This window comes from Pleurodeles waltl, chromosome 9 (genome assembly GCF_031143425.1).
Source record: "Pleurodeles waltl isolate 20211129_DDA chromosome 9, aPleWal1.hap1.20221129, whole genome shotgun sequence".
Lineage (NCBI taxonomy): Eukaryota > Metazoa > Chordata > Amphibia > Caudata > Salamandridae > Pleurodeles > Pleurodeles waltl.
The window spans coordinates 699,168,772-699,194,952 of NC_090448.1; the positions used below are offsets into that span (position 1 = coordinate 699,168,772).

Sequence of the window (26,181 nt, forward strand, 5' to 3'; positions counted from 1 at the left end):
CCGCCATGATATTCATGGCGTTGCTAAAGCCACGGAAAACATGGTGGTAGGCTAGTTCAGAATGCCAGGGGCGGTACTCTGTCTGCCACCAGGCTGGGGATTCACATCCCTGGTGGCTCATAACCTCGTGGTTGTATGACTGGTACATTTCAAAGTGTGGCGGTATGTACCGCCAGCCTGTTGGTGGTACTATCACCACATTAACAGGCACATAATGATGGCCATAGTTGTGATGTGATTGGCATTTCGGGGCGGACTACTTTACAAGAGAGAGATACTACACTGGGCTGGGCCAAGATCCAATTAACAAATCTCAAGGTTAACATTGAAAGAGGCTAGTTAAAAAAAAAAAAAAAAAAAATCTCCAAAAGGTTGGAGAGGGTGAACCCAAAACTCACCTTAAGTACAATGTAAGCAAACAGTTTGACAGCTTCACCATCAAATGAGATCTAAAATGTATAAGTGGTGCCTATGAACCAATCAAACTGTGATCAGACAGCTACAAGTATTTGCACATCCAATCCCTTTACTGAGGTCTTAATGTACAGGGAGTGCAGAATTATTAGGCAAATGAGTATTTTGACCACATCATCCTCTTTATGCATGTTGTCTTACTCCAAGCTGTATAGGCTCGAAAGCCTACTACCAATTAAGCATATTAGGTGATGTGCATCTCTGTAATGAGAAGGGGTGTGGTCTAATGACATCAACACCCTATATCAGGTGTGCATAATTATTAGGCAACTTCCTTTCCTTTGGCAAAATGGGTCAAAAGAAGGACTTGACAGGCTCAGAAAAGTCCAAAATAGTGAGATATCTTGCAGAGGGATGCAGCACTCTTAAAATTGCAAAGCTTCTGAAGCGTGATCATCGAACAATCAAGCGTTTCATTCAAAATAGTCAACAGGGTCGCAAGAAGCGTGTGGAAAAACCAAGGCGCAAAATAACTGCCCATGAACTGAGAAAAGTCAAGCGTGCAGCTGCCACGATGCCACTTGCCACCAGTTTGGCCATATTTCAGAGCTGCAACATCACTGGAGTGCCCAAAAGCACAAGGTGTGCAATACTCAGAGACATGGCCAAGGTAAGAAAGGCTGAAAGACGACCACCACTGAACAAGACACACAAGCTGAAACGTCAAGACTGGGCCAAGAAATATCTCAAGACTGATTTTTCTAAGGTTTTATGGACTGATGAAATGAGAGTGAGTCTTGATGGGCCAGATGGATGGGCCCGTGGCTGGATTGGTAAAGGGCAGAGAGCTCCAGTCTGACTCAGACGCCAGCAAGGTGGAGGTGGAGTACTGGTTTGGGCTGGTATCATCAAAGATGAGCTTGTGGGGCCTTTTCGGGTTGAGGATGGAGTCAAGCTCAACTCCCAGTCCTACTGCCAGTTCCTGGAAGACACCTTCTTCAAGCAGTGGTACAGGAAGAAGTCTGCATCCTTCAAGAAAAACATGGTTTTCATGCAGGACAATGCTCCATCACACGCGTCCAAGTACTCCACAGCGTGGCTGGCAAGAAAGGGTATAAAATAAGGAAATCTAATGACATGGCCTCCTTGTTCACCTGATCTGAACCCCATTGAGAACCTGTGGTCCATCATCAAATGTGAGATTTACAAGGAGGGAAAACAGTACACCTCTCGGAACAGTGTCTGGGAGGCTGTGGTTGCTGCTGCACGCAATGTTGATGGTGAACAGATCAAAACACTGACAGAATCCATGGATGGCAGGCTTTTGAGTGTCCTTGCAAAGAAAGGTGGCTATATTGCTCACCAATTTGTTTTTGTTTTGTTTTTGAATGTCAGAAATGTATATTTGTGAATGTTGAGATGTTATATTGGTTTCACTGGTAATAATAAATAATTGAAATGGGTATATATTTTTTTTTGTTAAGTTGCCTAATAATTATGCACAGTAATAGTCACCTGCACACACAGATATCCCCCTAACATAGCTAAAACTAAAAACAAACTAAAAACTACTTCCAAAAATATTCAGCTTTGATATTAATGAGTTTTTTGGGTTCATTGATGTAGGAGGCTGGACTGGCTTGTAGTGAGTACCAAGGGGTACTTGCACCTTGCACCAGGCCCAGTTATCCCTTATTAGTGTATAGGGTGTCTAGCAGCTTAGGCTGATAGATAATGGTAGCTTAGCAAAGCAGCTCAGGCTGAACTAGGAGACGTGTGAAGCTACTACAGTACCACTTAGTGTCATATGCACAATATCATAAGAAAACACAATACACAGTTATACTAAAAATAAAGGTACTTTATTTTTATGACAATATGCCAAAGTATCTTAGAGTGTACCCTCAGTGAGAGGATAGGAAATATACACAAGATATATATACACAATAGCAAAAATATGCAGTATAGTCTTAGAAAACAGTGCAAACAATGTATAGTTACAATAGGATGCAATGGGGAAACATAGGGATAGGGGCAACACAAACCATATACTCCAGAAGTGGAATGCGAACCACGAATGGACCCCAAACCTATGTGACCTTGTAGAGGGTCGCTGGGACTATTAGAAAATAGTGAGAGTTAGAAAAATAACCCTCCCCAAGACCCTGAAAAGTGAGTGCAAAGTGCACTAAAGTTCCCCTAAGGACAAAAGAGTCGTGTTAGAGGGAAAATGCAAGGAAAACACAAATCAGCAATGCAACAACGATGGATTCCTGACTGAGGGTACCTGTGGAACAAGGGGACCAAGTCCAAAAGTCACAAGCAGCTCGGAGATGGGCAGATGCCCAAGAAATGCCAGCGGTTGGTGCAAAGAAGCTCTTACTAGACTGAAGAACTGTGAATACTGCAGGAACGACAAGGGCTAGAGACTTCCCCTTTGGAGGATGGATCCCCCACGCCTTGGAGAGTCGTGCAGAAGTGTTTTCCCGACGGATGGACGCCAACAAGCCTTGCTACACGCAAATCGTGCGTTTGGCGTTTTTGGACGCTGCTGGGGCCCAGGAGGGACCAGGAGGTCGCAAATTGGACCTGCAGCGAGAGGGGACGTCGAGCAAGACAAAGAGCCCTCACTGAAGCAGGTAGCACCCGGAGAAGTGCCAGAAACAGGCACTACGAGGATGCGTGAAACGGTGCTCGCCGAAGTTGCACAAAGGAGTCCCACGTCGCCGGAGACCAACTTAGAAAGTCGTGCAATGCAGGTTAGAGTGCCGTGGACCCAGGCTTGGCTGTGCACGAAGGATTTCCGCCGGAAGTGCACAGGGGCCGGAGTAGCTTGCAAAGTCGCGGTTCCCAGCAATGCAGCCCAGCGAGGTGAGGCAAGGACTTACCTCCACCAAACTTGGGCTGAAGAGTCACTGGACTGTGGGGGTCACTTGGACGGTGTCGCTGGATTCGAGGGACCTCGCTCGTCGTGCTGAGAGGAGACCCAAGGGACCGGTAATGCAGCTTTTTGGTGCCTGCGGTTGCAGGGGGAAGATTCCGTCGACCCACGGGAGATTTCTTCGGAGCTTCTGGTGCAGAGAGGAGGCAGACTACCCCCACAGCATGCACAAGCAGGAAAACAGTCGAGAAGGCGGCAGGATCAGCGTTACAGAGTTGCAGTAGTCGTCTTTGCTACTATGTTGCAGGTTTGCAGGCTTCCAGCGCGGTCAGCGGTAGATTCCTTATCAGAAGGATAAGAGGGAGATGCAGAGGAACTCGGCTGAGCTCATGCATTCGTTATCTAAAGTTTCCCCAGAGACAGAGACCCTAAATAGCCAGAAAAGAGGGTTTGGCTACCTAGGAGAGAGGAAAGGCTACTAACACCTGAAGGAGCCTATCAGCAGGAGTCTCTGACGTCACCTGGTGGCACTGGCCACTCAGAGCAGTCCAGTGTGCCAGCAGCACCTCTGTTTCCAAGATGGCAGAGGTCTGGAGCACACTGGAGGAGCTCTGGACACCTCCCAGGGGAGGTGCAGGTCAGGGGAGTGGTCACTCCCCTTTCCTTTGTCCAGTTTCGCGCCAGAGCAGGGGCTAAGGGGTCCCTGAACCGGTGTAGACTGGCTTATGCAGAATTGGGCACATCTGTGCCCAACAAAGCATTTCCAGAGGCTGGGGGAGGCTACTCCTCCCCTGCCTTCACACCATTTTCCAAAGGGAGAGGGTGTCACACCCTCTCTCAGAGGAAGTTCTTTGTTCTGCCATCCTGGGCCAGGCCTGGCTGGACCCCAGGAGGGCAGCTGCCTGTCTGAGGGGTTGGCAGCAGCAGCAGCTGCAGAGAAACCCCAGGAAGGGCAGTCTGGCAGTACCAGGGTCTGTGCTACAGACCACTGGGATCATGGAATTGTACCAACAATGCCAGGATGGCATAGAGGGGGCAATTCCATGATCATAGACATGTTACATGGCCATATTCGGAGTTACCATGGTGAAGCTACATATAGGTAGTGACCTATATGTAGTGCACGCGTGTAATGGTGTCCCCGCACTCACAAAGTTCAGTGAATTGGCTCTGAACAATGTGGGGGCACCTTGGCTAGTGCCAGGGTGCCCTCACACTAAGTAACTTTGCACCTAACCTTTACCAGGTAAAGGTTAGACATATAGGTGACTTATAAGTTACTTAAGTGCAGTGTAAAATGGCTGTGAAATAACGTGGACGTTATTTCACTCAGGCTGCAGTGGCAGGCCTGTGTAAGAATTGTCAGAGCTCCCTATGGGTGGCAAAAGAAATGCTGCAGCCCATAGGGATCTCCTGGAACCCCAATACCCTGGGTACCTCAGTACCATATACTAGGGAATTATAAGGGTGTTCCAGTAAGCCAATGTAAATTGGTAAAAATGGTCACTAGCCTGTTAGTGACAATTTGGAAAGAAATGAGAGAGCATAACCACTGAGGTTCTGATTAGCAGAGCCTCAGTGAGACAGTTAGTCACTACACAGGTAACACATTCAGGCACACTTATGAGCACTGGGGCCCTGGGTTACCAGGGCCCCAGTGACACATACAACTAAAACAACATATATACAGTGAAAAATGGGGGTAACATGCCAGGCAAGATGGTACTTTCCTACAATTGAGAACATGGTTGTTGTTCAATAATAAAATTAATCCTCAAAAATACAACTTGCCTAATAATTCTGCACTCCCTGTATAGCTACTTCACCCACAACCAGTGGTAGTATAAGTAATAGGAAATTCTTCAAAATGTCAAACCTGTTTCCGCTACATTGAAGTATAAAACAGCTTAAAACTTTAACCCCCCCCCTCGTTGCCCACCCTATCAATATCTGTGACTACACAGAGGTTGCAAAACAATTGCAGCCAAAAGCCTCCTCAGATAAGCATTCTTTGATCATATGTCTATAGTTCAAGTGTTGTTCAATGCATTTTTTTTTCCTCCCATCTGAAGACCAGTAATTCAAGAATTGAGCCCAGTCAGTTTCACAATCTTCTCCTTGTTGCTCGAAACACAAGGTTAATTTTTCTGATACTAAGAGTCCCTACTTGCAAAAGCACATATTCCTCTCACTAGGGGCCTCATCCTTCCAAAATATGTTGTGACTGCCTTGTCTGGTTGCACATAGGAACTTTTTACATTTGTTTCACCACTAAGTTTATCTGTCAGGAAAGTATGAATATTCAAGAGTCACAAAAGAGTGTAAGCTGGATATCTACGGATATTTGTTTGGTACACTGTATCAATAGCAACAAGAATGTCTGGGCAATACTTGTGAAGTTTAGGACAACCCTATATGATATGGGTAAAGTCTGTCCCTTTCTCCACAACCCCTCAAACACCTACCTTAACAACTTTGGTCTTGCAGGTATAATTCTGCTGGAATGAAGCACTAGACCACTGATTTTATTATAAGTTCCTTTGCTTTCATGCTCCTTCCTGTCCAACGGGACCTAATGAGAATATGCCCCTCCCATTCTTAGTCTGCGAGTGCATGTGCTAGCTCTTCCCTGGGATTTTGTCGATCAGGTCTGAGTGCAGTAAAATTTGATAGAAATGTGAGATTATTTTATCACCCCTTTTAGTAAGAAGCCATTGTTCAAATAGCCATTGATAGATCTGACTATATCCGAGCCTCCTAGTTTCTGGAATGTTAAATTTTCATTTCAACTTCGACTGTTCTGATCCCCTCCTCATTAAACACATCTACTCTAATACATTTTTTAATTCTTCATTCACAAAACACCCCCCTCCTATGCAGCAAGCAAAAAATTAGTTACCTAAAATTGGGTTAAATGAAGGGTGGCCACGAGGGGAGAGCTGCATTTTGGCTTGATCTGCCCCATATTGAAAAATTCTCTCTAGTTACCGGAGAGAATAGTCCACCAACTACAGTGACTTCCGTTACTCCGACTTCTGTTTAACTAGCGCACTTTTAAGGGTCGAACCAGGCAATAATTTAGGCTATGAGACACAACTGCTTTTTAGTTTCAGGGATCTTGCACTCCAATATGAACCTCATTTGGTTTGCTCAATAGTACTTTATGTCCAGGTATTCCTACCCCTCATGGGATCCATTTCCATAAAGGAGAGAAGGTCATCTCTAACAACTCTGGGTACCCTTTGTCATTCCTTCACCATTTTACCATTCCATCACCACTGTCGGACCGTGCAGCAACTTGCTGTGTCTATATATCATGGACCCTCTCCATCATTCACTACATCCAAGTTCAAACCTGAACCAGCAGCTAACTTCTGTTCAGGTCTGTGTCTGCACTGTTTTGCAGATGCGGAAGCACACTTGTAGTCTATGCCACTTCGACCTGTTTGTTTTGTTTGAGCTTCAGAAGTCTCGTCCATCTCATCTATAAGACACAAAACATCTCTAACTTCTTTTAATGCCTTCACAACAGCACTCTTTCTCTATACTATGCAAAAAAAAAAAAAATGAAAATTGATGTAGCAGGGGTGGCCACATTAATATGCAATCTTGATGTAGCTGGGTGGCCACACGGATATGCAATCTTCTGAGCATTCAGATAGTTCAGAGTGTTAATGAATCTTTATTCAGTGCTGAAAGTGTTTTTTTTTTTTTTAAATTCTTTTTTTTTTTTTTTAAAGAAAAGTTGATATTTGTGTCCTTGGAATATTAAGTTGATTTAGCACCAGACTTATTTTCTTCAAAGAAATCTGATGATCTGATAAATGCCTCTAATAAAGAGGTAATTTCTGTGTGACCTATTTTCCAGGTCTTTGTGGTGGTGTTGCCCTTCTGCTCTGTCACAAACTGTTCTTGCGGGGTCATCCAGTTGTGTTCCCCAGTGAGGAGGTCTCCTTTCAGGTCACCTTAGTGGGATTTGAAATTCAGCTTTAATAGTGCATATTTGCTGCTTGCTTTCAATGTGTGATATACATCACTTTTTTCAGGTTCTGACTATATGGATTTCAGATGAGCATACTTGGGATTGCAGACTCTGTGGTCTCCTTTTTCGCTTCCATGTGCTATTCTTCTCTTGGAAATCTGTGCCCCAGTGCTAGACCTCTACACATTCGGTACTAGTGGTTGCTTTCCTCCGTTCTCTTTTCGAAAGTCTCCACATCAGTGAGATTGCATAATGAGATCAGCCAGCCTGGTGGTCTACCGGCTGTCTAATGTTTGCCCTCTCCTAGCTTTTGAGCCTCTTAAAGATTTAGATCAAAATGTGTAAAATAAGTGTCAGTTATGCAGGACAGCAAAACAGGACTTAGTTCACTTATGCAATAGTAAGCATGGATAAGTTACTTACCTGTAAATCCTAGTTCTCTTCCAGGGGTATCCTCATCAAAGTCATAAACATTGAATATTCCCGCACTTGTGCGGGGACCCCGGAGCATATATAAAATACACACATATTAACATGTGTAAAAAAAAACAGCAATGCAGGCTATAATGTTAAAAACAGGCTAAAATGCTTTATTTCTATGAAGTTTTTTTTTTTTTATATTATAAAGCTACAATAGAGAATAAATATCTACCCAAGCCCCTCAAACTAGGCTTAGGGAAGCAAGCAGCAGCAAACTCTAGAGAAAAAGAGAAAAAAACTGCATTGAAAAACAATGAAGCATTCTTAGCCAATAGGCTGCATGCAGGTTAACACAGGAGAACCATAAAAACTTTGGCACCGTGCCTTTAAGACCCTGAGCACCTCCAGTATCCCACCATGCCTCAGGGATGAAGGAAAGGTGACAGTTGGTTCACAGTTAGGTCAGTTCTTTTTACGGTGACAATTTGTATAACTGATTCAAAACACAGTCTGTCCTGCACTTCTAGGAGACGTGCTTCCGGGGAGGAGGGTGGGCTGTTTATGACTTTGATGAGGATACCCCTGGAAGAGAACTAGGATTTACAGGTAAGTAACTTATCCTTCTCTTCCAGGGGATCCTCATCAATAGTCATAAACATTGAATAGATTAGCAAGCCCATCCCTAAACCCAGCGGACTGTCCGATAGAAGTGCAGGAATAGGTATGTCTTACGCAAATAGATTTCTTAGAGAGGCCTGCCCCACTTGGGCATCCGCTCTTGCATCTGAGTCTAAACAACAATGCCTTGTAAACGTATGGACAGACTTCCATGTAGCAGCTTTACAAATCTCAGATATCGGAACATTGTTAAGGAGAGCAGCAGTAGCCGCTTTACCCCTTGTGGAATGCGCTCTAGGCCGCGCTAGCAATTGTCTATTAGCTAGCTGGTAAGTATTAACAATGCAAGAAACTATCCATCTTGATATTGTTCGTTTAGAAGCTGCCTCTCCGGTCCTTAAATGACCATAGTTTACAAACAAGCGGTTAGAGTGTCTAATCGATTTTGTCTTGTCCAGATAAAATTTCAGCACTCTTTTCAAGTCTGATGAGTGCAATGCTTTCTCTGCCGGAGTCTCTGGATTGGGAAAGAACGTCGGTAAAGTTATGGTCTGATTAATATGGAATTCTGCCACCACTTTCGGAAGGAAAGATGGGCGAGTTCGCAGAACCACTCTATTGTCATGAAAAACCGTGTACGGTTCTTTTGCAGACAAGGCCTGGATTTCACTGACCCTCCTCGCCGAAGTAATGGCCACTAGAAAAGCCGTCTTCCACGTAAGGTGTTGTAAAGAGGCCTTATGGATAGGCTCGAAAGGAGGACCCATAAGTTTTGCCAGGACTATGTTCAGTTCCCATGGAGGAGAAGGCCTCCGAATTGGCGGAAAAACTTTCTTCAAACCTTCTAAGAAATCCTTGACTACAGGTTTTGTAAAGAAGGATTCCTGAGAAGGTGATTTGCGATAGGCAGTAATAGCAGACAAACGTACCTTAATAGAGGATACCTGCAGACCGGACTTCGCTAGATGAAGCAAATAGGACAGTATGACATCCTCCTGCGCCCGTATGGGATTATGACCTTTCTGACAGCACCATATGTAGAATCTCTTCCACTTAAAAGCGTAGGAACGCCGCGTGGAAGGTCGTTTGGACTCTTTCAAGATGCTCATGCACTCCTGCTTGAAAAGGACCCAGATGAGCCCCCCCATCCCTGAAGAGATGCATCCGTTACTAGGGTGTCGGATGGAAGCACCTGGTGAAAGGGAGCACCCACTGACAGGTGAGGTCTGTGCATCCACCATCTCAATGACTGAAGTGCTACCTCCGGTAGCCGCACTGTGTCCTCCGAGCGACCTGTTCTCTGGCTCCAGTTGGTCTCCAATGCCTCTTGGAGGGGTCTCATGTGGAGTCAGGCATTTGGGACAATAAAAATGCACGATGCGATAGAGCCCAGTAGTGATGTCACCTGACGTGCCGTAGGTGCGCTGGCTCTCAACAGGTCCTGGCACTTCTTGTTTATTGAGGATAGTCGTTCCTCCGAAGGATACACTTTTTGTAGTTCTGGGTTTATGATAGCTCCTAGGTAGTGAAGATTCTGCGTTGGAGTCAAGGTTGACTTCTGGTAATTGACCTGAAGACCTAGAGCTTCGCAAACTCCTAGTACAATGTCCCGATGGCTTCTCGCCTGCTCCGGAGAAGAAGCCTTTAGTAGCCAGTCGTCTAGGTATGGATATATGTATATCCTTTGTCTTCGGAGATGTGCCGCCACCACTGCCATACATGTCGAGAAAACTCTTGGGGCAGAATTCAGGCCAAAGGGTAGAACCCTGAACTGGTAATGCTGTAACGCTACTCGGAAGCGCAGGAATTTTCGATGTTTTGGAGCTATTGGGATGTGAAAATATGCATCCTGCAGGTCGATGGAGCACATCCAGTCTCCCTGATGCAGTTGAGGGAAAATCTGGTGAAGCGCTAGCATTCTGAACTTCTGCTTCCTTATGTATTTGTTCAGCAGCCGTAGATCCAGGATTGGCCTGAAAACGCCCTCTCGACCCTTCTTTGCCACTAGAAAGTAACGGGAGTAGAACCCCCTGTCCTCTTCGTGCCGGTGGAACCTTTTCTATAGCATTCTTTCTTAGGAGGGCGAGAGCCTGCTTGCGTAGCAAGCTGAGATGAGATGGATTGTCTTTGGATGGTGGCAAGTGTGGTGGAGGCTGTTTGAAAAGAAGAGAATAGCCATGTTCGACAATATTGAGCACCCATTTGTCTCTTGTGATAGAGTGCCACTCGTGAAGATAAGCCGTAATACTTCCCCCCACCGGAGTGGTGTACAGTGTCGAGGGAAGCGAGATTTCATTGCTTGGTGGGTGCTTTTGGAGTGGATTGTTGAGGTCTGCTTGACCCTCGCTCCCTTGTGTTTCTTCGTTGAAAAAGAGGTTGTCCCTGTCGCTGCTGTGACCTTTGCGCCCAATGAGGGGTTTGAACCCTCTGCTGGAAAGGGCGTCTATCATACGGCCTGTACCTCCTCCTGAAATCTTTCTTTCGAGGCCCACCGCCTTCAAGGTATCCACCTCTGTCTTCATGTGGGCCATCTCTTCGTCTGCATGGGCACCGAATAGAGAGTTCCCGGCAAATGGGAGATTCAGGATGCGCTGTTGTGCTTCCTGTTTCAAGCCAGTGAGCCTCAGCCAGGAAGATCTCCTCGCACAGATACCATGTGCGTACCCATGAGCAGCCAAATCCGCCCCATCCGCTGCCGCTCTGATAACCTGGTTGGATACCAGGCATCCTTCTTGTGGTATCTCCTGGAAATCTTGTCTGTCTTCTCTGGGCAATTTTTCTGTAAATCTACTGAGGGAATCCCACAGAGAACGATCGTACCTGCCCAGGAGTGCAGACGCACTGGAGACCTTCATTGCTGAAGCCGCCGTCCCGCATATCTTCCTCCCTAGAGAGTCTAGATGCCTGCTCTCTTTATCCGGGGGTACCGTGGATGAAGATGCCACCGAGTGGGTCTTACGGGCGGCAGCTATGATCACCGAGTCCGGTGGCGGATCCTTTCTAAGGAATAAAGGGTCTTGTTCTGGAGCCTTGTATTTCTTAAGAATCCTAGCCGGGGCAGACTTAAGCAATGCTGGGGCCAGAAAAGTGTCCATGGTTGGCTGCAGCAAGCCAGGCACTAGAGGCAGCAACTTTTTCGACGCTGATCTCTGTTGTAGAGTCTCAAAAGATGATCGATGAGGAGGTAGATGGTTCTGGAACCTCTATGTTGAGTTTCTGCGCCCCTCTTAGCAACACCTCGTTGAATGTGGTAATATCATCCACCGGTGAGACTCTAGCAGGTGGTGAATCTGTAAGGGTGGGTGAGTAACGCCCGACAGAAGAACCTGATGAAGACCAAGAGTGTGATCTTCTCCTTGACCGCGACCTGGATCTCCGTTGAGAGCGAGATCGGCTGCGAGACGCTGTAGCAAAGCGTCTAGGCCTCGCGGTTGGTTGGCGAGGAGCTGAACGAGCCCGTTCTGCCCTGGCTGTCGGTGATGGCGTTCTTGGCAGGGAGGCAGTAGGTGAGTACCTTCACGAATACTGCGAATCTGGGGAGGCCGCTGGTCTGTTGAGGCTCTCCAGCCATCTCGGAGATAAATTGATGGGCGAGACATGCCCAGATGATGCCGCTCTTGACCGAGAAGAGTCGCTCGGTATGGAGACCACTGAAGATGGCGCCTTGTCTGGCGTGGGGCGATGTTCTGGGACAGGTAAAACCTGCGTCGACGTCGATGGCTGTTTCGACGTCGAAGGCCCAGCCGGTTGGTCCTGCCTCGACGTTGAGTGCCTCGACGTTGAGTGTCTTGACGTCGAACGACGCTCCTTGGACCTCGACCTGCTCGCCGTCGTGTGCCTCGACGTGGAGCGATGGGAGGTCGACGGCGGATGTGTCTCGTGCCGTCGTGGTGATCTCGACGTCGTGTGTCCTGACGTCGGGGGGCGCACAGCCTTTGGCGGCGACCGGGCACGCCGGCGATGGCTCGACGTCGATCGGCGGGTTGCCGTCGACAGAGACCTGCCCCTGCTCTGATGTTCCCTCGACACCGTTCCCTTCGACGTCAGGTGTGTCGCCGTCAACGGCGATCTATGCCGGTGAGACGGTGGTAGCGACGACGTCGACGGTGAACAAACAGGCACTTTCCTACCTGTCGACGTCGACCGGGCCATTCTCTCCTGAGAATGGCCTTCTGGCTGTCTGGGAAGTGAGGAAGACTATGTTCTTTTCCTCTCCTGAAGCCCATGAAGTCGGATCTTCTCTCTGTCTTTCAGAGTCCTCCTAGACATGTTCTTGCAGTACTTACAAGTGTCAGGGCAGTGACTCTGAGGCAGGCACACTATGCACAGAGAGTGGGGATCTGACTGGGCCTTCTTCTTCCCACAAGCAGGGCATTTGACAAAAAGAGAAGGCATTTTTCTGTCAGAAAAAACCTTCCTAGCTCAGACAAAGATATTATTTGTCGAGTGAAAAATGAAAAAACGCTTTTTTAAAGAATTTTTCTGAGAAAAACTGAGAGCTGAATGCTCCAGGATCCTCTCAGAAGAAGCCGGAAAAAAGAACTGACCTAACTGTGAACCAACTGTCACCTTTCCTTCACCCCTGAGGCATGGTGGGATACTGGAGGTGCTCAGGGTCTTAAAGGCAAGGTGCCAAAGTTTTTATGGTTCTCCTGTGTTAACCTGCATGCAGCCTATTGGCTAAGAATGCTTCATTGTTTTTCAATGCAGTTTTTTCTCTTTTTCTCTAGAGTTTGCTGCTGCTTGCTTCCCTAAGCCTAGTTTGAGGGGCTTGGGTAGATATTTATTCTCTATTGTAGCTTTATAATATTAAAAAAAAAAATATTAAAAAAAAAAAAAAAAACCCACTTCATAGAAATAAAGCATTTTTGCCTGTTTTTAACATTATAGCCTGCATTGCTGTTTTTTACACATGTTAATATGTGTGTATTTTATATATGCTCCGGGGTCCCCGCACAAGGGCGGGAATATTCAATGTTTAGGACTTGGATGAGGATCCCCTGGAAGAGAATTACATTTTCCTTGTAAATTACACATTAAACTATTTTTTGTAAAGTATGCTATTTGCATATTGCCATCTGCAACAGAGCAATAATTGTGCATGAGAAGGAATGGTTTCTTACCTGTAACTCCAGTTCTCTTGTAGGGGTATTTCCGGGCTTTTGGCCTGCCACCAAGAGATTTGCTCGCTAACTGATAACATAACAGTATACATGAAACAATCCATCTGGATAATGATTGCTTAGACGTGCCCAACCCTGTTCTAACTGGGCCATAGTTAACAAAGAGTTGCTGCGATTTACGTAAGCATTTTGTCCTGTCCAAGTAAAATTTCAAAACCCTCTTTACATCCAGAGAATGCAGAGTTCTCTCGGCAGGGGTAGTTGGATTTTGAAAGAAAGTTGGTAATGAAATGGTTTGGTTCACATGAAAGTCGGAAACGACTTTTGGTAAAAATTTTGGATGGGTCCTCATCACTACTTTCGCAGAATGAAAGACCGTGTAGGGTTCTTGAGCGCAAAGGGCCTGGATTTCACTGACCCTATGCGCTGATGTGATTGCAACCAGAAAGGCAGTTTTCCACGTGAGATGTTGAAGTGATGCTTTATGTATTGGCTCGAATGGAGGTAGCATCAGACGTGATAGGACAACATTCAGTTCCCATGGAGGAGATGGCCTCCTAATGGGAGGAAATACCTTTTTTAAGCCCTCCAGGAAGTCCTGGATAACTGGGATCCTAAAAAAGGAGGTTTGAGAGGGGCTCTTTCTATATGCCGTTAGAGCCGCCAAGTGCACTTTTATTGATGACAATTGTAAACCCGATTTTGCCAAACTTAGCAAGTATGGCAGGATGGTTTCCTCTCCACAGGATATCGGGTCAACGTTGTTGTCCAAACACCACACACAGAATCTTTTCCACTTGCATGCGTAAGCCGATCGTGTGGAAGGGCGCTTTGCCTCTCTTAGGATTTCCATACAGTCCTGAGGTAGGTTCAAGTGTCCATATTGCACTAGCTCAGGAGCCATGCTGCCAAACTCAATGATGAGAGGTTGGGATGAGATATCTGCCCTCTGAACTTCGTGAGCAGATCCGGACGATGAGGCAGTCTGATGTGTGGCTTGAGTGACCGGTGAAGAAGGTCTGGAAACCACCATTGGCGTGGCCATTCTGGAGCAATTAGAATCATTTTGGACTGGGCATTGGATAGCTTCTGAAGGACTGCCGGTATCAGGGGAAGCGGTGGAAAGGCGTAAAGAAATGCTCCTGACTGGATGGTAATATCTGGAGGCGAAGTCTTGGCATTTTTTGTTTTCTGGGGTTGCAAAAAGGTCTATAGAGGGGGTAAACCATAGTGCGAAAATGGAACGAACGACGTCGTCGTGTAATACCCATTCGTGGTTCTCGTCCATTACGCGGCTGAGAGCATCCGCTTGAACATTCTGGCTGCCCAGCAGGTGAGTTGCTACTAGCGACAGGTTCCTGGCTAGAAGCCAATGCCAGATTGTCTGAGCCTCTCTGGATAATATCCTGGACCTGGTGCCTCCTTGTTTATTTACGTAATACATGGAGGCCACGTTGTCCGTCTGGAGGAGGAGAGTTTCCGTTTTCAGAGAAGGTAGGAAGGCCTTGAGCGCAAGATGGACTGCGCGAAGCTCCAGCAGGTTGATATGATAGAGACTCTCTCTCTCTCTGACCACTTGCCTTGGACTCGAAGATGATCCATGTGCGCTCCCCATCCGAGTAGTGATGCATCTGTTACGATGGTTTGAGCTGGAGGCTGTTGCTGGAAAGGAATCCCCACCAAGAGATTGTTGGGTGAACACCACCACTTGAGGGACTGTAGGGCGTGGGGAGCAAGAAGGACTCTGCTCTCCCAATCGTCCATCAGTTGACACCATTGATCCTCCAGGCATTCCTGTAAGGGTCTCATATGGAGGCGAGCATTGGGAACGAGGTGGATACAAGACGCCATCGAGCCCAGTAGAGAGGCTATTACTCTTGCAGTGGTCTGTGGAGATCTCTCTAGTTGTTTGCACTTTTGGAGAATCGATAATCGTCGTTCCTCCGAAGGAAACACCTTTCCTTGATTGGCATCTATAATGGCCCCTAAGTAATGCAGCCTCTGAACAGGCGTTGCTGTGGACTTCAGAAGATTGACTTGAAGACCGAGATTCGGTAGCAGCTGTTGAGCCCATTTGAAATGTTGATGGCCTCTAGATAGTTGGAGGCCTTTATGAGCCAATCATCTAGATAGGGGTAGACAAATATTCGATGCTTCCTCAGATGGGCGGCTACCACCGCCATGCATTTGGAAAAAGTTCTCGGCGCTGATTTGAGGCCGAAGGGTAGAACCGCAAATTGGTAATGACTTTTGCCGACGGTGAACCTTAGGAATTTGATGTTTCTTGCTCACCGGAATGTGAAAATAAGCATCGCAAAGGTCTATCGCACAGAGCCAATCGCCCTGACGAAGATGCGGATAAATTTGGTGCAAGGATAGCATCCTGAATTTCTCTTTGCGAATCCACTTGTTTGCTGTCCTTAGGTCTAGAATGGGACAAAACTCTTGTTTGTCCTTCTTTGTCACTAGAAAATACCTCGAATAAATCCCTTACCCGCGTTGATTGATCGGGACGGGTTCTATAGCTCATTTTTGTAATAGAAAAGTGACTTCCAACTGAAGAGCTTCGAGGTGGTGGCTGGCTGGTTTGGGTGGAACAGATGGAGGACTGGTGAATCTGAGAGCGTAACCATGTCGCACAATATTCAATACCCAGGAGTCTGATGTGATGCGTAGCCACTCGTCCAGATGATTTGAGATACTTCCCCCTACCGGAGTGGATAACGGAGGAGGGGGAAGCGAAGATTCAGGGCTTAGACGCGGGAGCCTGGCGAGTTGCCGGAGTTTGCGGCGTGGATCGACCCCTTGTCGACTTTCGCTGCGTCGAGAAGGGCCTTTGATGTTGCTGTTGTTGCTGGGGACGTGAGGACATCCAGTGTGGTGTCTGATATCTGTGGGTGAAAAGCGTTCGCTGGTAGGGACGGAATACTTTTCGCTGTTCTTTTGGGCGTTCGATGCCTACCGCTTTTAAAGTGTCTAGCTCAGACCTCATTCTTGACATCTCGTCATCTGCACGAGAGCCGAACAAAGTAGAGCCTGAGAAGGGTAAATTCTGAATTCTCTGTTGCGCCTCTGGTTTGAGAGATGTCAATCGCAACCATGCGTGTCGTCTTAGCGCTACTCCATGAGCGTAGTTATGTGCCGAAAGTACCGAAGAATCATCAGCAGCGCTTATTACCTGGTTGGAAACCATGGATCCCTCACCCACGACCTCCAAGAAATCTTCCCTTTTGTCCTTGGGTAGGTGTTCCGCAAACTGCAGTATAGAGTCCCAAAGGGACCGATCATATCTTCCTAATAAAGCAGTGGCACTGGCTGCTTTCATTGTGATGGCTGCGGTAGAGCATACTTTTCTGCCTGCAGCATCGATTTTTCTGCTCTCCTTGTCCGGAGGCGAGGAGGAAGACGGTGATGTAGAGTGTAGTTTCTTTGCAGCTACTATCACCACAGAGTCCGGCAGCGGGTCCGACCTTAGAAATAGAGGATCTTGCTCCGGTGGGTGATACTTTTTAATAAGTCTGGAAGGAGCAGATTTTGTTGTGGCCGGTGTTAGAAAAATATCCATTGCTGGTTCAATAAGACCTGGGACCAGTGGAAGTAAAGGTCTTGAAGATGTCCTCTGTCGTAAAGTCTTGAAAATCACTGAGGTCGATGGGGCGGGTACCGCCAGCGGGATATTTAGTTTGGTCGCCCCGCGCACTAGGACCTCTTGGAATGTATTCATGTCATCTATGGGGGACACTCTCGGGGACGGAGAGTCCAATAGGGTTGGAGAGTAGTCCCGTGTAGACGAAGAAGAATGCCTATGACGTGAATGTGGAGATCTACGATGGTGCCGAGAAAAAGATGAACGTCTAGAGGAATGTCTGGAATGTCTTATGGATTCCGCTGGAGTCCTCGGAACAGACTCTGAAGGGGGAGCCGGAAGAGGAGCTTTAGGTGTTACTGGTGTCTGCGGCAACGGCGGCTGTTGAGGAGAGAGCTGCGGCGAAGCTGGAAGCAGGATGAGTGAGGCCGAGGATTCCGAAGTGGTATAAACCCTTCTAGGTCTCTTTGACTGTCGCCTCGACGTCGACACACTCCTCAACGTCGAAGTACGGTGACGTCGGGTGCCTCTTGACGTCGACCGCCCTTGTCGCGTCGACGGGGACCCAGACCTTCTCGGCGGCGAGCGTTCACGCCGTCTCAACGGCTGCCGACGTCGAACAATGTTTCTTTCTCGCCGGTGAACCGGTCCTCGATGGCGAGCATGTTGGCGCCATTCCTGGTCTCGACGTCGATGCCCTCGACGTCGTCGGAGACCTATGCCGTTTCTGAGCAGGTCTGGCCGAAGTTGCAGAGGAAACAGGGTGAGCCCTGGTAGAAGACTGACCTTCTCCTCGCTCTGTGGCAGATTGACCACTTCTTCTCCTGTCCTCTCTGGCTTGAAGTCGAATTTTCTCCCTATCATGAAGAGTCCTTCTGGAGAAAGTTCTACAGATGTCACAGGAATCAGGTTTGTGGCTGGATGGAAGGCAAATTATACAGACCCGGTGTGGATCTGTTTTAGCCTTTTTTCTGCCACAAGAAGGGCATTTATCAAAAAGTGAAGGCATTTCTAAAATAGAAAAACCTTAAATTTCTGTCAGAATTTGACAGAAAAGATTAGCAAATGTTCACTCAATATTAAAAACGTCGAGTGAAATTGAAAATTCATAAGATTTTAATTGAATTGCTGTCAAAAACAGCTTTGTGAGGTAGAGCTCAATGCTTCAGGGTCCTGTCAGCAGGAGCCGGAAAAAAGAACTGAGGCAACTGCCTTTTGCTGTGCATGATGGGATACAGGAAGACTTTACTTTCTTAAAAGGCACAGCTCTATTTACATTCTGTATAATGGCAGCCTATGGGCTACACTGACCTGCATTGTTTTATTCTCATGAGAGGTGTAAATAAAGTATGAGAATGTATTTTTTATTACATTTCTAGAATAAATAGGTATTTGAGCGTGAATTTACACTACAGCTGTTTTCTTTTCAACAATTTGGCCTGTGTAGCTGTTCACATAGGCTGCACAGTGTTATTCTTAAGTGGTTTTTGACAGACCTTTTTTTCAAAAGGACTGGTATTTGCACTTAAGAATATGCTTCACATCAGTGCTCCGGGGTCCCCGCAGACGCGCAGAACTATTCAGTGCTTATGACTATACATGGAAATCCCCTACGAGTGAAGAACGTTTTTCATATATCCTTATTACAATATTACAATCTTTATTATCTCAAATTGTACATTGTGATTTTTTTGTTTCTATTCAGTTAGCACAGTCGATGAGATGCAGAGTGCCCCCCCCCCCCTTCCATTTTTGTTTTACACAATTCCGTAATTTTTTTATTTTTATTAATTATGTTCTAAACTTTATGGAAAAATAACAGCTAATTATATTCAGAAGTGGGGTTGCCAGCTGCAGGTCTCACCAGTCTCTATGGTCTGTGCAAACATCTCCAGGCCTTCCAGTGGTTGTGGAGGCTCTGCTGGCTCCTCCACCTGCTCCTTCAGGCACTCCTGGGCTAGCTGCATGCTTGTGGTCATGCACGAGGACCAGCTCTGCGAGTCTGACTCCTTGGGGGCTGAAAGTAGAATAATGAAGAGAAGGTCAGAAGGAAGCAATATTTACATAAGGACAATGCCAGAAGATGGAGAGCCTGATGTGGACACCCTCTGCATCTTGGTGATCTATGGTGAAAGCATCTAGGCAAATTACATACATTCCCCCGCTAGAAGAAGTGGTGGAGGTGGTGGTATCATCGGGTGCACATCCTTCATGTATCAAACAGCAAAACAAGTAAAGGAACCAAACAGGTAACGTGGTGCTAGATGGTAAATTATGTCCTACTACCCAAAAGCATATTAGTGCACCACAAAGGTGACACTCTACATATAGCAATCATAGAAATACTGCAGCGCTCCTAAACAGACCACATTTTTTCATTGATCCAGACAAGTCTTTTAGAAGTGGAATCCTTTTATTGATGTTAAAAGCATCGATTTTGCATGTAACAAATGTAGACAAATGGAATATATGTGGAATCCAAGACTGATAGGACACTGGGTGTCAAGATACACGGGCAGCCTTCTTTTCTCTTCTGCCCCTACAATCACTAATGCAGTGCTGGACGTAACTAGGACTAGCCATGATTGGTGCACACAGTATTGACACTACCTGCTGTGTTGAGGTATTTAGAAAACATAGTATCTAGGGTGTTTTCTCAGCCTTGAAAAAGTAATGTTTGTGCTGAAACACGGGTTAGCTGTGGTTATGGATTTATCTACATTTGTTACTTGCAAAACCAATGCTGTTAATCTCAATAAAAGGATTCACATTCTAATGGACTTATCTGGATCAATGAAAATAAGTGGACTGTTTAGGAGTGCTGCCGTATTCCACCTAGGAAAATTAGGCAGCAGAGACTCATGTAGCATATAGCCACGTTGCAGGATAAGTACAAGAATTAGACAATGGATCCAGTCACTCTAAATTAACATCAACATAGCAGTCTTCTTCGGTGGTTGCATTCCACATGAACTCGAATAAGAAGATGTTTTATTGTTGCGATCATTCACTTGCAGGAAATCAAAAACAAATGATCCAAAGCATCAGAAAGCAACTGCTGTCATCTTTGATCAGAGGTCTTAATGATGTTTGTAATATGAAAAATTGCTATACTGACTGACATCTTTGGCTTAAGCCTATAAAATCTGTTAAACCTGGGAAATACCTCTGCTCTCTACAGTACATTCTAGGAGGAACTGTGTAATCTGAGGGATAATCCTGCTGTCTCAGGCACTGACCCTGTGGCTTTCACTGAAAATGTGCTTTGTTTTCAAAGTTTACTGTTGTTCATTGAAGTTCTTTTTTTTTTTTTTTTTTTTTTTTTAAATCAACATGCTCATCTCTTTCAATGCTTGGAAAACTATAGGAGACGTCTCAGAGGAAGCACTGATTTTTCCCTTTCGAAGTTCTCCAGCAGTTCAAAAACAGGTTAATGATTTTCAGTAGCATTCTTTCTGCTGGATGGTTCAGGTCTGACTAGCTCCAGAAAGATCTTCTACTGCAGCTGGTCACTGGCAGTAGATGGCAGAAGTGGACATCAAAAAAGGAGCCATGTAGATTCTGGATGAGATGCAAGCCAAGTAAATAAAGCTCTGCCACCGCTGGCAAACTCAGTTCCACCCTGTTTTCTGCACTCGGAAGAGGCTAGGGCACTTCTAAAATAGATTTTTTTTTTTTTTTTTTTTTACACACTAAAAATGGTACCTCACCTATGTGGGTAGGCCTAGCACCCGAAACAGGAAATGCCCCAAAACACAACGTGGACACATCACATTTTCCCAAAGAAAACAGAGCTGTTTTTTGCTAAGGGCCTCTAGCTCAGCCGGCACCTAGGGAAACCTACCAAACCTGTGCATTTTTTTAAAACTAGATGCCTAGGGGAACCCAACATGGGGTGACTTGTGGGGCTCTCACCAGATTCAGTTACCCAGAATCCTTTGTAAACCTCAAAATCTAGCCAAAAACGAACACTTTTTCCCCTCACATTTCGGTGACAAAGTTCTGGAATCTGAGAGGAGCCATAAATTTCCTTCCACCCAGCGCTTCCCCAAGTCTCCCGATAAAAATGGTACCTCACATGTGTGGGTCGGCCTAGTGCCCCCAAAAGAAAATGCCCCAAAACACTATCTGGACAAATCAAAATGATCAAAGACAAAACTACTTGTTTTTGCGGGGGGAGGCACCTGCGTTTTTAGTCCAGGGAGATGTGACTTGCTTGGATCCCCCAGTGTTTTCTTACTCAGAATCCTCAGCAAACCTCAAATCTAGCTAAAAAATGTCATTTTTCCAAAGTTCTGTGTGGGATCACCACACTGGGACAAATTTCCTACCGCCCAATGTTCTCCTCAGTCTCCCGGTAAAAATGATACCTCACTTGTGTAGGTGGGCCAAGTGCCTGTAACAGGGAAGAGCCAAAAACATGTGGAAATCGAGAGGGAACCAAAGCGGGTTCAAAAGGGCAGTCTGAAAAAAAACAACAACAAAAAAAAACTCATGGCCCAAATGTGAAACCAAAACCCAAAATAATCAAATGTCCTCTTGGTTGCGGAGTTAGGAGTTGAAAGACTGTTACCCCCTTCTGTAGGGGCGGGGGCATGATTCATGCCTCTTCTGGTTGGTAGTCACCACCCCACTTTTTTTTATTCCTTGGCAGAAATGGCCTAAGGACAATTTGCCCCCCAGGGGAGCGACCCTTGCCTAAGGGGTCACTCCCCTCACATGAAACATAACATAATATATTATGGACCCCACCCTGAGCTAGTGGGGTAATTCTGGCGGCCAAAATATTAGTAAATAACTTGTAATCATTGTTCAAAAGGCTAATTGGACAATGAGAGTCCGGCTTTTTAGCCAGTTTATCCTTATTGAGAAAGCAAACGATCACCGCCCGACAAAGGTGCTGGGAATCTCGCCTCTGTTAAGTAGGTCATTAAATAGAGTGACTAGAAACTCAGCAACCTGTTTTAGGAGGGCTTTGTATAACTTGGCCAGCAGTCCATCATTCCCACAGGCCTTCCCGTTAGGGGAGTTTTTGATAGCCTCCTTTACTTCTGTGAACACGATGGGTGCCACTAGGGATGCCTGGAGCTCACTGCTGAGAGTAGGTAAATTAACAGTTCCCAGATGTTTATTTGCCCTAAACTAACCACTGAAGTAGGAGTAAGAAGTTTAGCATAGTGTGCTAAAATACTCTATTTCATCTGGTTGGTCGACCATAAATCCCTGGACCTCATTGAAGATAGACTTAATGGCTGCACTATTTCTCCTCTTTTTGACCGATCAAGCCAAAAACCTCCCAACATGTTGATCTTCTTCACAGTATTGCTGGAAGCATGTGTTCTGATGGACTACTTCCTGAGACATATAGTGATCCCACAAGTTGAGTGGAGCTTCTTGCATTCTGGCCCCTGAAACCTGTTTATAGGCGATCTAGTTATCCAGTGAGGCTCAGTCGAGCCCTTGATGCAAGATCATAGCTTTCTCTTTTCTTAACTTAGCTATTCGTGCTTTATAATAAATGGCATCTCCCCTAATGAATGGCGTGCATGTCTCCCAGATTGCAAAAAGAGGGCGAACCTGCATTCCTATTAAGTAACTAGGTAACAGAGCTGTATGGCCACAATCCATCCTTCATCCATCAATAGAGACTTGTGTATCGTCCACCGCAGTAGTTCTAGCTGTCCGGCTGGCATATTTAGTTCAATCAGGGGACTGAATGATCTGAAAAGGGATTAGGCAAAATACTTGAGCTTCTCCTGGCCCACTGATGTGAGGTTAAAACAAAATCAGTCCTGGAGGCAGAGTTAAACCTTTTGGAAAAGCAAGTAAATTCTTGAGAATAAGGATGATCTACCCTCCAGGGATCTCTTAGGGCCGAATCTCTAATAAACTTAGCCAAAAAGTGTGAAGCTCTAGGTTTGTTCTGGGACTTATTCGTTTGTGATGCATCCATCTTTACATCTAGTAGGATATTAAAATCTCCCCCGACCACCAAAAGACCGGAGAGTGAAATCAAAATATTGTACAATTCCCGCAGAGAGGATGGCTCGTCTTCTATTGGGCCATATAAGCTAACTAGGTGTAGATACCGTCTTTCAGTTTTAACACTAAACTACGATCCATCTGGCATGGGGATCTCTAAAGATCTGATAGATTTCCCCCTGAGATTCCTGTGTTATCAAGACAGCCACCCCTTGCACTGCTTCACTAGCCGACGCAAAGCAGGACTGAGAAATAAAGCTGGGTGTTTTCAGCAGTTTAGTCTGTAGTTATAGGTGAGTTTCCGGGAATAAAATTATCTGTCCCTGAGAAAACGTTAACCAATGAAGTATGGCCCTATATTTGATTTGAATGTTTACCCCATTCGCATTACAAGAGGCAATTTTGAAGCTTTTGCTAGCCATCAAGCTGAGTACCCTGTCCGCCTGGTCCCCTATCCACTTTCGTTATTGTCCTTTGACTATTGGTCGCATCCTCTTCTCCATGCTGGCCCGCCCATCTAGATTTGATGACTTCTCCTAACCTTGGGTGTATTAAAAGAGAAAGGCCTACTCCTGCGTCCCCACCTGCTTTTTCTTCCCCTCCCAACCAGAGCCCTAGCCCCCCCCCCCACCCCTCACTGCACCCCTTGAAGCCCACCCCATCATAGGCTTCACCTGGGGGGAGGGGAGTGCCCCCTAGCCCTCCCCTCTCCCATCCCCTGAAATGGAGTGCATTGGCATGGCACACCTTGAACCTGCATCTGAGGGGTGGGGGGGGGAGAAGACAGCAGATGGACATGAATTGTTCAAAAGAATGATGTCAAACTCTCCCCTAGCCCCACATCCGAATTATAGCTCGAAGTCCAAATCCTAAGCTTTATTAGATTTGATTCATGTGTCTTTCCTGGCACTTCGACTTTTTATTGATTGCTTTAGCCTGATCAACAGAATGGAAGACGTGAACTTGTCCCTTATGAAACACCTTGAGTTTAGATTGCAGAATACATGCGGTGGCACTTTATTCTTGAAGTTGTCAATCAAACCTGTATACTCTTTGGTGCTGAATAGCTATAAAAAAACAGATCGTAGAAAACCCAAAGGGAAAAATTATCAGCTGAATTGTAATTTTTAGTTCTAATGGCATGCAACAAGATTTGCTCCTTGATTCTGAAGTTGCCAAAAGTTTACCAGGATAGTATGCGGATATTTCGCATTTGGAGACTTCTTCGCTGGTACACGATGCACCTGCATAATTATTAGATCTGTGCTTGCTGCAGCCTTGTCCGGAAGGATATACCTATAGATGAGGTCTGAGACCACCTTGCTGAATGTGGATCCAACTTAATAACCTTCAGATATACCATTGAACCTTCGGTTTGAGCGTCAGGACTGGTTTTCTGCTTCATCCAATTTTAACTGGAGTTCTTCAAGTTCTGTCTGCATTTTTGATATCCTAGTTTCATGTTTATTACTTGAATCCTCCAAATAAGAAACACTTTGCTCCACCTGGGACATGCAAGAGGAAAGCTGAAGAATGCGGATATTAATTTGACACAACCGTTTTTTTGTCTTCCTATGGGCCACTTCCTGAGGTACTTTAAGGTCTTGTAGCTCTTTTAGGATCTGACTGAGCAATGCTTCAACCAATGGCATCTGAGGACCGCTCTGATGATGCTAATGCTGTTGGGGCTACTGGTCCCTCTGCAGAAGTGGCACATACAAGCATTAGGGATACAGTGGGCATAGCCTGCGGTGGGTTGATATTTGCTTGTAATACCATGTCAAACTTAAAGTTGTGTTCTAGCTACTCCATCGACCCATTAATTGATCTCTAGATTGATCCACAGGCTCAGATGGGGTCCTCTCTCTTTCCAATCCCTTCAGATTGCCCATTGTGAACAAGGGAGATGTAGGCTTCCCTTTCGGATAGTCACCAGTTATGGAACTGGAGGACAAAAAGGGGGATCCTTCATCCCAGAGTACCCTTAGCTGATCTTTAGAGGTAGGACTCCCCCGCTCAATGACTGAAGTGGACTGGGGCGAGGGTTGTTGGTCTGCATGAAGACTCTTGGGCCTGTCTGCATCTTGTGTTCTTGGTGTATTTGGTTCCACAGAGAGCGTTACAACAAGCATTCCCTGTTGTGCCAGCCATTGCAGCGGGTTCCCTGGAGAGACGTCTAGTTGGGTCCTTTATTTGAAAGTGCTCTAGACCCTGCAGTCGTTGCCAACATTTTCCAGCTTTTTATAGATTTCAGAGCTTTCCCCCCGAGACTCGTATTTTTGTTTTTGTTCATCTCAGGTAATGCGCTTCAACTTTTTAATTACGGTCCCTTACTGGGGGATGTTGGAGAGTTGCGAGAGAACTGCAAGCTGCATCTGCACTACACCAACCGCTCCCTCAGTGTCTCTTGGCCCCCTCCACCTGTAGGGCAGCCTAGACCTAACCTACCAGCTGCTTCAACCCTTACAGTCCCCATCGAATCCAATCCAACTGCGACCTCAGGTATACAGAGGGGATTGCAGTCACTTGCTGTACTCACTTTGGTTATTTATTTACTTTAGAGAAAGGTCTAACATGTATCTGTTATGGAGAAGCAGCATATTTCATGTAGTCAGGATGTAACACACTTTGGACTGTCTTCACCAGACCTCTTTGCTAGCGGGTGGGGGAGTTATCAACTTGATGTTTGCCTTCCTATGTTGCTTATGTAGCTTACTAGGGAGACAATGGCTTGAACCAATCCATCACAAAGTTCAACACGTGATATGGGAAAATCGCGTTCCCTACCATATCGTGGTTGAGTAGTCTGATTTCTCCAGCACGCTGTTCCATCTATTCTCTGTGTCCTAGAGCAGTCACATGCCCCAGACGCGCAAGTGACCTCCTCCTCCTCGCCGTCCTCCTCCAGCATATTCCCCGGACTTGCTGGTTGAGTTGTGCCTCCAACAATGAGCCTTCACGTTCGGCTCTGCTGCTGCTCCTGTCCTGCTTACCCACCAGCCATCTTGTTGTGACCTGGACGCAGATTCAACCACGGAGCATGATGGGAGCTCCACGTGGTTCATTGCTATTTCCAAACTCTCAAAAAGAAACTTAGTTCCCATCTGCGAGTCAAAATACAAGATCCTCAGGAGGAGAATGCTTTAACGTTGTTGTGACTGTGACTAATTAATTT

The 26,181-nt window shown here is 46.1% G+C and overlaps 1 protein-coding gene across 1 annotated transcript in view; it reads right to left on the reverse strand.

Annotated features, from left to right (window-relative positions):
- Positions 1-26,181, reverse strand: part of ATG2A (autophagy related 2A) — a 2,189,461-nt gene that overhangs the window by 2,136,487 nt on the left and 26,793 nt on the right. The window contains exon 3 of the mRNA XM_069207806.1: positions 18,889-19,041. Within this exon, the coding sequence (XP_069063907.1) occupies positions 18,889-19,041 (153 nt within the window). The remainder of the gene's footprint in view (positions 1-18,888; positions 19,042-26,181) is intronic.